Source organism: Myotis lucifugus, unplaced genomic scaffold, assembly GCF_000147115.1.
Source record: "Myotis lucifugus unplaced genomic scaffold, Myoluc2.0 scaffold_46, whole genome shotgun sequence".
Classification (NCBI taxonomy): domain Eukaryota; kingdom Metazoa; phylum Chordata; class Mammalia; order Chiroptera; family Vespertilionidae; genus Myotis; species Myotis lucifugus.
This window is the reverse complement of record NW_005871094.1, coordinates 6586623-6599537: the sequence shown is the minus strand read 5'-3', so window position 1 is coordinate 6599537 and position 12915 is coordinate 6586623. Positions and strand designations below refer to the sequence as shown.

At 35.1% G+C, this 12915-nt stretch overlaps 1 protein-coding gene across 2 annotated transcripts in view; it reads left to right on the top strand.

Annotated features, from left to right (window-relative positions):
- Positions 1–12915, top strand: part of KLHDC10 (kelch domain containing 10) — a 48164-nt gene that overhangs the window by 15942 nt on the left and 19307 nt on the right. For both annotated transcript variants that reach the window (XM_006088358.2, XM_014455476.2), the window contains exon 2: positions 9198–9284. In XM_006088358.2, coding sequence (XP_006088420.1) covers positions 9198–9284 — 87 coding nt within the window. The remainder of the gene's footprint in view (positions 1–9197; positions 9285–12915) is intronic.

Genomic DNA, 12915 nt, shown 5'->3' with positions numbered 1-12915 from the left:
GGCTAATTATTATTATTTTTAATAAGCTTGCAATGAGCCGGTTAATCTAGCATCTCTGGAACCATTGCACTAGGTGAGTTCTTATATTCTTGGAACATTTCTTTCTTTTTTTTTTTTTTAAGAGAAGATGGTTTTGCTCTAAATGTTTTCCAAAGTTTTGAACTACTCTTGGTTTAAATATATTTCTTTATTGATTTCAGAGAGGAAGGGAGAGGGAGAGAGAGATAGAAACATCAATGATGAGAGAAAATCATTGATCGGCTGCCTCCTGCACCGGAGATTGAGCCCGCAACCCGGGCATGTGCCCTTGGCTGGAATTGAACCCGGGACCCTTCAGTCCACAGGCCGACGCTCTATCCACTGAGCTAAACCAACTAGGGCTTGGAAAATTTCTGATTTCATTGAGAATTATATAATTTTTAGAGCTTTAGAGACCATCTGGTATACATATAATTTATGGTATATTTATAGTTAGTCTTTCAAAAGATACAACTGATCCAAAGGGTGGGGCTTTATTTAAAAATTTATTTCAGTCTTGGCAGTCATCACGAAGGTTAAGAATGTGATGAGACCCTGGCCAGGTAGCTCAGTTGGTTAGAGCATCATTCTAATATGCCAAGGTTGAGGGTTTGATTCCCAATCAGGGCACCTATAAGAATTAACCAATGAATGCATAAATAAGTGGAACAACAAGTTGATATTTCTCTCTTTTTCTCAAAGAAAAAAATCAGTGAATGAAAACAAAAAGAAAAGAACATGATGATGCTATTTTATTTTAATTTTTTATTTGCTGACTTTTTAGAGGGAGAGAAAAAGAGGAAGAGAGAGAGAGATCGATTTGTTGTTCCACTTATTTATGTATTCACTAGAGGCCTGGTGTACGAATTTGTGCACCAGTGGGGTCCCTCAGCCTGGCCTGAGGGATCGGGCCGAAACTGGCTCTCCGACATCCCCCAAGGGGTCCCAGATTGCAAGAGGGCGCAGGCCAGGCAGAGGGATCCCACAGGTGCATGGATTGGGCCTCTACTATGCAAATAAGATCTTTGGTTAATGTAACTCCCTAAAGATACATTTCCTGTGTGTGTGCATTAGGGAAGTACCGTAGAAGCCAGTAAGCAGTCAACAGCTTCTCACACCCTAGCTTGAAGGCCCTTAAAAGAATCAGAGTGCATGTTCACATTGCCAGCAGTTGTTCTTAACCATTTTTTGACTCCTAAAAACTTAAAGGATGGGAAATATTAGTTATTTCATTAGTGACAATGTCTTATAACTATAGTTTTTATTCTTAATAAAGTGGCAATATGATGGTATATTGGGGGATAAGACTAGACAGAATCTTGGGAGATGAGAGCAACTTCATTGTGGGGTTGGGAGGGTTATACCTTTGGTTGAGAATCATTACTTCTGTATTTATTTACTCAACAAGTATCTTATCAGATGCCTCTATTAGACAGTTTTTCAGGTGCCAACTTGAATTGTGACTAAGAGCATTATTGTAGAGTGGTTAAGAGTGATTTGGATCCAAACTTCATGGGTTTGAATCCCAGATCTTTCACTTAGTTAAGAGACCTTGGGCAAATTACTTAACCTCTCTGTGTCTTAGTTTCTAGATCTGTAAATTGTGAATCATTATAGTATGTATCTCATAGAGTTGTGGTGAGGATTAAGTAAGTTCTTGGAAGAGTATTATTAAGGAATGCAGTTGTTTTTACACACACACACACACACACACACACACACACAATGCCATGACTAATTAAAACATAACAGAACAATATAGTACTATAACTCATATTTTAGTTTGTATTGATTTATACACTTTGTTTCAAAAAGATTTGAGAAAGAACTGAGGCCTCCTAAGGAATAAGCTATACCCAAGCAGCACAACAGAACTAAGATATGGGCTCAGATTTCCTTGTTTTGAAAGGCAGAAATTTAAAAATGAGTATATACAAGTGCTAGGAATAGATACCCAATAAACATTATTTCTCTTATGTTTAAAAGAAAGTTATTTACTTAACAAGTGGGTCACTGTTAGCCCAAAGTGTACCATTGTGCAACATTTTAAAAAATGCCTTTTTCAGGTAGATATAAATGCTATAGGTGCATTGGGGAGTAGAGTACAGACTGGATTTTAGCCCCCACCCCCACTTAGCCTCTTGGCGTGGAGCTCTTGTGCAGTAAGCAATCCGCACAATTGTGCAGTGATTCTAACTCCAGTATTAGTTTGCTTCTCTTGAAATTCTTTATAGATACTGAATTGTATAAAGTGGTAGGACCATACCACAGCCCTAGCCACCTAAGTCAGAATTCTTAGAGTGTGTTCTCTATCAATAGTTCTCATTATTAAAGTATTTATTGTTTCAGACATATCATTTTGAATGCAGTCTGCCCAATATCAGCGTCAATTTTTTTAAAAATATATTTTATTGATTTTTTACAGAGGGGAAGGGAGAGGGATAGAGAGTTAGAAACATCGATGAGAGAGAAACATCGATCAGCCGCCTCCTGCACACCCCCCCACTGGAGACGTGCTCGCAACCAAGGTACATGCCCTTGACCAGAATCGAACCTGGGACCCTTCAGTCCGCAGGCCAACGCTCTATCCACTGAGCCAAACCGGTTAGGGCAGCAGCATCAATTTTTTTATTTTTATTTTTATTTATTTAATTTTTTTATAGTTTTTACTTTTGAGATATTGTAGTTTCATATGCAATTTAAGAAATAATAGAGAGATCTATATATTCTTCATCCAATTTCCTCAAATGATAACATCTTGTTACTATTGTACAATGAACGTAACCAGCAAATCAACTTAAAAAATGTTTTTAATCCTTACCCGAGGATATGTTTTTATTGATTTTTAGAGAGAGAGGAAGGGGTGGGAGGAAAGAGAGACATACATCGATGTGAGAGAAACATCAATCGGTTGCCTCCCATACTCATCTCAACCTAGGCATATCCCCTGACTAGGAATCAAACCCGCAGCCTTTTTGGTGTCGACGCTCCAATCAACTGAGCCACCTGGCCAGGACCAGTAAATCAGCTTTGGTACACCATCCACTGACTTTACACAGATTTCATTAGTTTTACAATTGCGCATGCGTGTGTGTGTGTGTGTGTGTGTGTGTGTGTGTGTATTGTGTTCTAAACAGTTTTATCATAGGTGTAGATTTGTGTGACCACCTAGTTAAGATATAGAACAAATCCATCACAAGGCTCCCTCATGTTACCCTTTTATAGCCAACCCCTGGCAACTACTAATCTGTTCTCCATTTCTATAATTTTATCATCTCAAGAATGTTATACACATGGAATCATAAAATATATAACATTTGAAATTGGCTATTTTTATTCAGCATAATTCGCTTGAGAGCCATCCAAGTTGTTGCACATATCAGTAGTTCATTGATACTGAGTAGTAATGCCATAGTATAGATGTACCGCAGTTTGCATCCATTGGAAAGTTGTTTCCAGATTTTGGTTATTATGAATGAACCTTCTATGAACATTTGTGCACAAGTTTTTGTGTGAGCATAAATTTCTTTTTTCCACAATTACTTGGCGTTGAATTTTATAAAATGCTTTTTCTATATTTATCGAGAGGATCATATGTTTCTTTTCCTTATTCTGCCAATGAGGTGAATTATATTGATTTTTGAATGTTAAGTCAGCCTTACATTCTTAGAATAAATTTCACTTAGCCATGATGTTTTCTCCTTTTTACGTAACTTTGATTTGATTTGGTAGTATTTTGTTTAGAATTTTTGTGCCTATGTCTATAAGGATGTTGACCTGCAATTATTTTTATGTCTGTATCGGATTTTGATATCAGGGTTCTTCTAGTCTCACAAATGAGTTTCTGTATTCTCCAAAAGTGTTTGTGTAGAGTAGGCATTATATCTTCTTAAATGTTTGAAGTGAAGCCATCTAATATTCTTAATCTTTTTTACTTAATATTGTAATTTATTTTTTCTATTGATATTTATGTTAATCAGTTTCTGTTTCTTTCTTCTGAATAAGACAAGGACTTTATAATTCACCTGCTTTCCCTTCTCCCAACTTCTCTTCTTACCCTCAAAATTACTCCTGTCAATATCATATATTGTATTTTTGAATATTAGTAAGCTATTGTGTTTTTTATTTCAAATCAACACTTAAAGGCTTTGCTGGTTTCTCTGCTTTACTCTTCTTGTACCTTGATTATTATTTTGGATTAATTTTTTTTATTCCAGATATGTATCTTTGAGCATTTCTCTCACCAGAAATCTGAGGGAAGCAAAATTTTTGCGTCCTTGTAGATTCAAAAATGTCTTAATTGTACTCTCACACTTGAGTGAGAGTTTGAGTAGATATATAATTCTAGGTTTAAAAGTATATCCAGTTGTTCCAGGACCGTGTTGAAAGACTATTCTTTTCCCATTGGATAGTCTTGTCACCCTTGTCATAAGTCAATTGACCATAGACTTAAGGGTTTATTTGTGGACTCTCAATTCTAATCCATTAATATATGTCCGTCCTTATGAAAGTACTACATTGTTTTGTATAATGTATTTTTATAGTAAGTTTTGAAGTCAGGAAGTGTGAGTCTTCCAGTTTAGTTATTTTTCAAGATTGTTTTGGTTTTCTGGGTTTCTTACATTTCCATATGAAGTTTAGGATTAGCATTTCTGCAAGAAAGGCAGTTGAACTATAGATAGAGCTTACTCAATTCTCTTTTACATATTAAATTTAAAAATGATTTTCAGCCGAAACCGGTTTGGCTCAGTGGATGGAGCATCGGCCTGCGGACTGAAGGGTCCCGGGTTCGATTCCGGTCAAGGGCGTGTACCTGGGTTGCGGGCACATCCCCAGTGGGAGATGTGCAGGAGGCAGCTGATCGATGTTTCTCTCTCATCGATGTTTCTAACTCTCTATCTCTCTCCCTTCCTCTCTGTAAAAAATCAATAAAATATATTTAAAATAAAATAAAAATGATTTTCACTTCTTTTTCTTTCTCTACTGTATTCTGGTGAATTTCTTGGCTTCAGATTACTAATTTAATTTGTTCTTCTTTTTCAGTCCTTATTTAGGTTTTTTAGTTCAGTGATAAAAACTTAACTTCAAAGAGTTCCAGTTGATTTCATTCATTTATTTATTTTAAAGAATAGTTTATTGCTTTTTAGAGAGAGAAGAAGGAAGAAGTGAAAAGCATTGATGTGAGAGCACAACATCGATCAGCTGCCTCCTCCATGCTCCCTACCTGGGATCTAGCCTGCAAAGCGGGGCATGTGTCCTGACCCAGGATCGAACCAGCAACCTTGTGGTGCACGGGACAACACCCAACCAACCGAGCCATGCCAGCCAGGACCAATTGATTTTATTTTAAATAAATGTTATCTTGTCTATCTCTGAAGATATTAATTGTACTTAATCTAAGGTCTTATTCTATTTAATGTATTGACTCTTTAAGTGTGAGTTCTATTTGTGACACGAATGCCTCTTTTTCATGTTCGAGTCTTGGTTTTGTGCTCATTCATCTTTGTTTGAGCGTCCTGGTTAGCCTCCTATGAATATGATAGTGTGTATTGCAGCCGATATCCATTGATTGTGGGTAGTGATGAAATATGCAGTGAGATGGAGTGTACCAATTACCAGTCTTCTTTAATGTGTCTCCACTTCTGCCTCAGGCTTAATGTCCACCCAGGGCTCTGTCCTGTCTCTCTCATCCAAGTGTTAGTACTCACTGTTTTTCCTGGCAGGGTGACACCTTTACACCTCTATTCTATAATGCTTGACCCAAAGAGGTAAAACAGGTGGGAGAGGTTGACCTGCTTTGTGACTTCCCTGCTACCCTCCAGCCAGTTATGCTGTAAATTCTGTAAATGGTTTTCGTTCTTCCTGCTGTCTTCCACCTCTGGGCTTAGTTTATACTGAGGACTCCAACCACTTGCATATAAGATTGTGGTTTCCTCCTTTAAACTGATTCTATCAGCTTTTCATCTTTCAGTGATTCCTCATAGTTTTAGCTCACTAAGGACATTTCTTGGTTTCTTTTGATGATTGACTTTTTAAAAAATGGCATTTTTGTTATTTGTGGGGTTAATGGGGAAAGGAAGTTTGCTTGCAGTGTTCTTAGCCTACCATCTTGATTCAGTCAATGATTGTATCATTTTTAGTGAAATAAATCTAATAAAGAGAAATTTTTTAAATCTAGCAAAAAATGAAATATTTATAAAATGATTGAATAAATTATGGTTTTTGTTTTGAAGAGTAGATGCAATCATAAATGAAGATTGGCGGTTTAAATATGTAACAATGAAAGCTTCAGTAAATAAAACTTCAGACCAGGAATATATTTACATGAAATTGGAAAGGCATATATTTGTGATGTTGCTGGTTTTCTTGTTTTCTGCTCTTTGGGAGAAGGAAGAAAACATGGGTTCTGAAGTCAGTGTCTACATTGAATAACCTCTATAGAGGCAACATTAGCCTATGCCTGTAGAGACTTACGTTGGTTGCTAAGGGAAAAACAGGCCAAAAATGTTTGACAGAGCTCTGAGAAAACATCATAAAAGGATTTTTATTATAACTTTGGTTCAATAATTTTCATTGTTATTCCCTCACTGTTATTCTAAATTTTAAAAAATATTTTTCCAGTATAAAATAATATGTCATAGACTTTTTGGATATTATAAAAGAAGTGATAACACTCAATCCCAGTCACAACCACTGTAAACACTTCAGTATATTTCTTTATAGTATTTTTTTAAACCATAGCTTTAAAACAAAATTAAAGTAATATGGTATTGTTTTTCTTCCAGTCCAAAAGTAATGCCTATTCAATGAGAAAACTTGGAAAATAAAGACCAGCACTAAGGAGAAAAAAACAAAAGGCACTCATAATAACCACCCAAAGATAACCACAATTGAAATTTGGTGTATATGCTTCCTATATTTTTTATGAATATATACAAATAATTTTTTCATTATTAATATGGTGTCATAATCGAGTACTATTTTGTACTTTGCATTTTTCATTTGCAGTATATTGTGAATGTTTTTGTATGTTAGTAAATATTCTTGTATATACTTTTTAGTGTTACATAGAATATGAACATATTTAAGTATGTTTATTTGACATACTTACCCACCTCCCTATCATTGGACATTGAAAGTATTTATAACTTTTTACCATCATAAATAATATTATAGTGAATATCTTTGTCCCTACATGTTTCCATGCATCTATGATTGTTTCTTTAGGAATAAATTCCTAGAAGTGGAATAGCTGGGTAAAAGGGTATGTACATTTTAATGCTTTTGGTACATAAAAATGTCAAGTTTTAAGCTAATCACTTGTTATATTCTGTCTTGTATTGCTATATAATTGTTTTATGTGTCTGTCTTGTCTCCCTAATTAGAATATAAGCTTCTTGAGGTCAAGGGAAGTTTCTTATACATCTTACGTATCCTTTGACAGTCTGTGGTTTACAATGTTGGATTTATGAGGAATCAACAAATATTGTATTGATTTAAACCTGTGGTTTTACAGGCTTTTGAATGTCATAAACCTGTAAATTTAGAAATATATGTATTTTGGGGATACACAAGGCTTGCAAATTTTCTATTTTTCCAAGAAAGGATATTAAAAAACAAAACTAACTACCATTTTCTACAACCTCCATCTCATAAAATAAAGAATGCTTAATAACAAAATGTTTCTAATCTCTGAAAAATGGACAGGTTTTTAAATGGAACATTTTAGCTTTTAAAAAAACTCACTGCCTTATCCATATTTTTCTCATTTTGTGTTGGACGGTTGAATCTTCACTTTAGTCCATCAGTGCTCTGTAGACCAACATTTGAGAACTACTGATTTAAAAGACAGAGGATTAAAAGATAGCCCTTTTTGCAAAATAAATTCCTTCTTGCCCACAAGCCTGTCTTTTTCACAATAAGTACACAAGTGCAGGTAATGCCATTTTTTAACTACACAGAATTTGTGTATCTCAATGTACAAGTACTGCAGTAAACAAATCAGACCTTGCTGATGAGCATTTAAATATATTCCAATTGCCCAAACCAAAAACTATGTGCTTTTTAAGAAATTTGAGACAGGTTAAGTGTGGTGTAGTGGAGAGAAGGCAGATATTTGAGTCAGATGCCCTGGGTTTGAATCCTGACTCTGGCATTGCCACTTATTTCCCTTTAGCTTCCTTACTTGTAAAATAAGATAATATCTTCCTCCAAGAGTTTCTGTAGCTCCAGTCTGGCACTTACTTCACTGTAATGAAATTATTTGTTTAGACATCTGCCTTCCTCACAAGGCCATGAGCTCCTGAGGGTAGGAGTCATAGCTTTCTTTCCCTATGCTAGAGCCTCGCCTAGGACTCAAGGCATAGCAGGTACTTAATGAAATGGCCATTGAATCTGTACATGATTGTTGTGAGGATCAAATGAGGTAATGTGTGAAAGCTCTTGGTAAACTTTAAATTCTATACAAATGTTAATTGTTTTTATTGCTAATTAGAGCTATCTTTGGGAGCTATCAAAATTTTGGGTAGAAACAAAATTACCCATTTCACAGTTCTATAATGTTTCCCATTTTTCTTTTATTTTGTAAGAAAACAAGTTTTAATTGGATTAAGATGGAGCTAATTTGCTCCCTGGGAAGGCAGATGAATCCTTTCACTCCTGGCCAATGGAAGTGCCAAGAGATTATTTCATATTTAAAGAATGTTGCCCCTTATTTTATCCTCTTAACCATAAAACTTATAAAAGGATGCCAAACCTGGAAGAGAACAGGAGCCTACATTAATTTTAATCAGTACTTTTTTTTTTTACATTCACTGACTTTTTAAAATGTCTTGGTTTCTAATCTGTTTGTAAAGCTTGTGGTGAATTTTTGCCACAAGATGGCATTGGTGATTATTGAATGCATGTTCTTTTGACCCAGAATTCTGAAAAATGGAAAATGGTGCACATAATTGTTTGTATTCTTTTGGGGATGAGCTGAAAACTTTCATCACTGCTTTAATATTAATTTAATTTTGTTTTGACTCCTAAAACAGGGTTAAATGCTACTTTACATCACTTCTTTCTGTATTCAAGTATTGTTTTGTTTCCTGTTTTTCTGTCTTTATAACTACAGTAACTATGTATTATTTGCCATGTGTTGTATGTGTCTGACTTATTGCTGATAATTGTGGTAACAGGTAAGAAGAAAATACGATGGGACCCTGTTAGGAGGCGCTTCATTCAGTCCTGTCCCATCATAAGGATCCCTAACAGGTTTTTGAGAGGTGGGTGTAACTAGCAAGAGATCTGTGCTTCATATGGGTTGAAGGGAACTTGGAATGAATTGTATGAACTCAAAACTCTGGTTTTTAAAAATTGTCTAAACAGCCAAGATTGGAATAAGATAAGTCTAGAGCAAATTTAAGCCTGTGTTTCATATTGACCACTGTTGGAATTGTAATTAAGTTTTAGGGAGTTAGAATCACTTAATGTGTATTAGATGATAGAAATAAATGATCTTACTGATATCACTATTATTCCACTGTAACCATATTAAAAATAACTTTGAGTAATTTATAAAATATGGGTGTGGGAAAGAGTTTTCTAAATATGATTCAAAGGAAGAAATAATTTATGTGACTAAAATATTAAAAACCTCTTATGGTAAAATATAATAAATAAAAAGATATAAGGGGAAGTATTTGTAACAAATGGTTAATATTATGAATATATAAAGAGATTTTATAAATCAACAGTTTAAAAACAAATGCCCATGCCCACTAGAAAAATAGGTAAAAGAACATGAATAGGTAAAAGGATATCAGTTGATAAAAAAAAGAAAGTTCAATAAATATGAACAAATATTTATTTCACTATTGTTATAAGCATGATAATTCAAATAATAGATATCATTTTCACCTCTTAGATTTGCAAAGACTAACAATAAGAATACCCAGTGTTGGCAAGGTTATGGGAAAATGAAGCTCATATATTAAAGAAGGTGTAAATTTAATACAGCCTTTTTGAATTCACTTTGCCACTATGTATCAAAAGCCTTAAAAATGTTCACATTCTTCGACCTTGTAATCCTTCTATTTTTATTTATTAATTTTTTAAATTTTCATTATTGACAGTATTACAGATGTCCCCCATTTTCCCCACATACCTTCTATTTTTAATATTTTTCCACAAAAAAACACTCCATAGTGAAAAAAGAAAATTTCAGAAGAGAATTGAAAACTCTGGTTCACACTATTTCTAGATTAACAAATTGTCAGATAAACATGCTTAATGTTGTAATTTAGACTTTATTAAATTACTTATAAATCAGTGTATCTGATTTTAACTGGAGATTATATTTTTAAAAACTAAAAAAAAACTTGCAGCTGCTATAGATGTTTTTAGTACCTACCTATTTTAACAGCCAAATTCCAGAACTTGAAAATAATAAAATCTATTTTAAATGGGTCAAGATAAGATACTTAGGGTGGTGTGCTACCCTTTAGCATCAAAAAATTATTTTATTGATACAAATTAAGAGGTAATTTTAGTGTTTTGTGACAAAAAGAACATAGTGCACACACGTGGCCAAGCAGGCACATTTAATTCTGTAACATCTTTTTCTTTTTTTGTGTTATAAATTAGAATGTTAATTTATTGATTTACAATGAGAAAGCTAAGTTAGGCTGACTAAATTTAAAATGTAGTTAAAAATTGTTTAATTAGGATATACAATTTAATATATCAATTTTGTACAAATATAAACATAAAAAATACAAAGGAAGTAGTGTTATATCTGGATGGTGGGATTTACTTCTGTGTATTCTCTGTTTTTCAATTTTTTAATCATGGAAAAAAGGAGGTTAGCACAGGTAAGTTTTATACCTTTGATTATTTTGTCAGCCCTAAATTGCCTCAAACAATGGCTGAGAAAGGCGGTCTCTGACTACTAAGAATGAGGCAGGGTAACTCAGTATTAGCAATAGCAAGGTCACCAGTGACCACCTCTAAATCAGTGGCCTTGTCTTAGTTCATACCTTCTTTGACCTGTTCGTAGTGTTTGATGCTGTTGACCCACCTGCACCTTCTTAGATTTCTCTTCTTTTGGGTTAGTTTACTGCACAATCCCAGATGTTTTCTTCCTACTCCTTTGTTCATTCTGTTTCCTTCACTAGCTTCTTTCTTCCTACCCACTAAGGTGGGTATTACTTCAACGTTCTGTCCTCTCCATTATCTCCTTTAGTTATCGCATCAGCTTTCACAGACTTAACTATCTTCGTTCGTTCGTTCGTACGTTCGTTCATTCTTTCATTTGTTCAGTATTTCTTGATTGCCTCCTAACTAACAGGCACTGTGCTAGCTCAGTGATCTAGATAATAGAGAATCAGGTAAAGAAACAGTTACAGAATAAATTGAGTGCAATTCTTTGTGATAAGTGTCCTGATGAGGTAGTATGATATGGGAGCATACAGAAGAGGTACCTGGCCCAGCTCATGGGAGGATGGAGAGAGGGTGGCCATTAGAATGACTTTTCAGAAGAGATGTACTTAAAGGCTGAGTGGATGTTAGGAAGGGAGTGTTGGAACATCTCAAACCACAGGACCAACCAGCTGGAGTAAAGGCAATCAGGCAAAACAGCATGGTCTTTCAGAGAACTGCAGGAAGTCCAGCTTAGTGGGAAAGAGTGTGGAGAGGAGTTGGAGAGGGCCCAGGTCAAGTGGGGCACCACCCAATGGGAGTTTTCAGGATCTGTTTGTTTTTCAATTAGTGAAGACATTTAATTGAAAGGCCAGTGACAAGGTGATTATAATTAATTATTAAGGTGAGAAATGATGGCAGCTACAAGTAAGGCAGTCATAGTAGGAATAGAGAGGAGGGAATTGATTTGAAATCTAAGGAAGTGGAATTAGTTGAGACGACTTATTGAAGAGGAGGAGGGAAAAGTCAAGAAAGCTTCAGCTTTCTGTATGGACCATTGTGCTTGTCACAAGGTGTTATATAGATGGATGGAGGAGCAGACTGAGGTGAAAGATGACAAATTTAGTTTAATCTCCCCAAACCAATAATAGTGGTTTGGGGAGATTAACTCTTAGATTGAACACTCAGTCTATGAGTTATTTCCTGGGAAACCGTCTTTGAAGGCCCATCTCTTTGTTCTGATGGCACCCTGTGTACCCGCCTGTATCATAGCACTTATCACACTGAATTATAGTTGTTTACTTGTTTATGCCTGCCATAGACTGTAAGCTCTATAAGGGCAGGGACAGTGCTTTTGAGTGGAATTGTATTATTTGTAAGGCCACTGACAGGGAATAGGATGGGACTAAAAATGTAGTACGTTTCAACTTCTCTTTGGTGATGGTGACAGTAAATAAATGAGTTTCTGAGAATATGAAAATGCTGCTGTTTAGTGTTTACTTAGATTTAAAAAACCTTATCTATGCTTTTGAAATTTCCACTTCTAGGTCTCTCATTTTGGGAATCCTCCACATTACCTGTGTTGATACTGATTGAACACTAATGCATATGGCTTGTTTTCTACCACTAGATTCCTTCACTCAATCTTGCGCCATCTCTAAAATACATTTCTACCAATTAAAATTGTGTGGTGTGAAAACAATACTGATACAGTGAAAACAATGAGTTTCCTTTGATGGACCTAACATACCCATTTACCTTTCCATGCTTTTCAGATATTACTGAAAATGAAAAAACTGACATTTGAAAAAGAAATCATAATTGTACTGAAAAATGGAAAAGGGAAGCTTTGAAGTCAGGTTACCTAGGTCTGAATCCAGGCTCTGCCATTTACCTATCGTGTGACTTTGGGCAAGTTTCTTATTTTGGGGGGCTCAATTTCCTCAGCTGTAAATTAGGATGGTGTTGGCCAGTGTGATCAACCTTGCTCACGAAGGG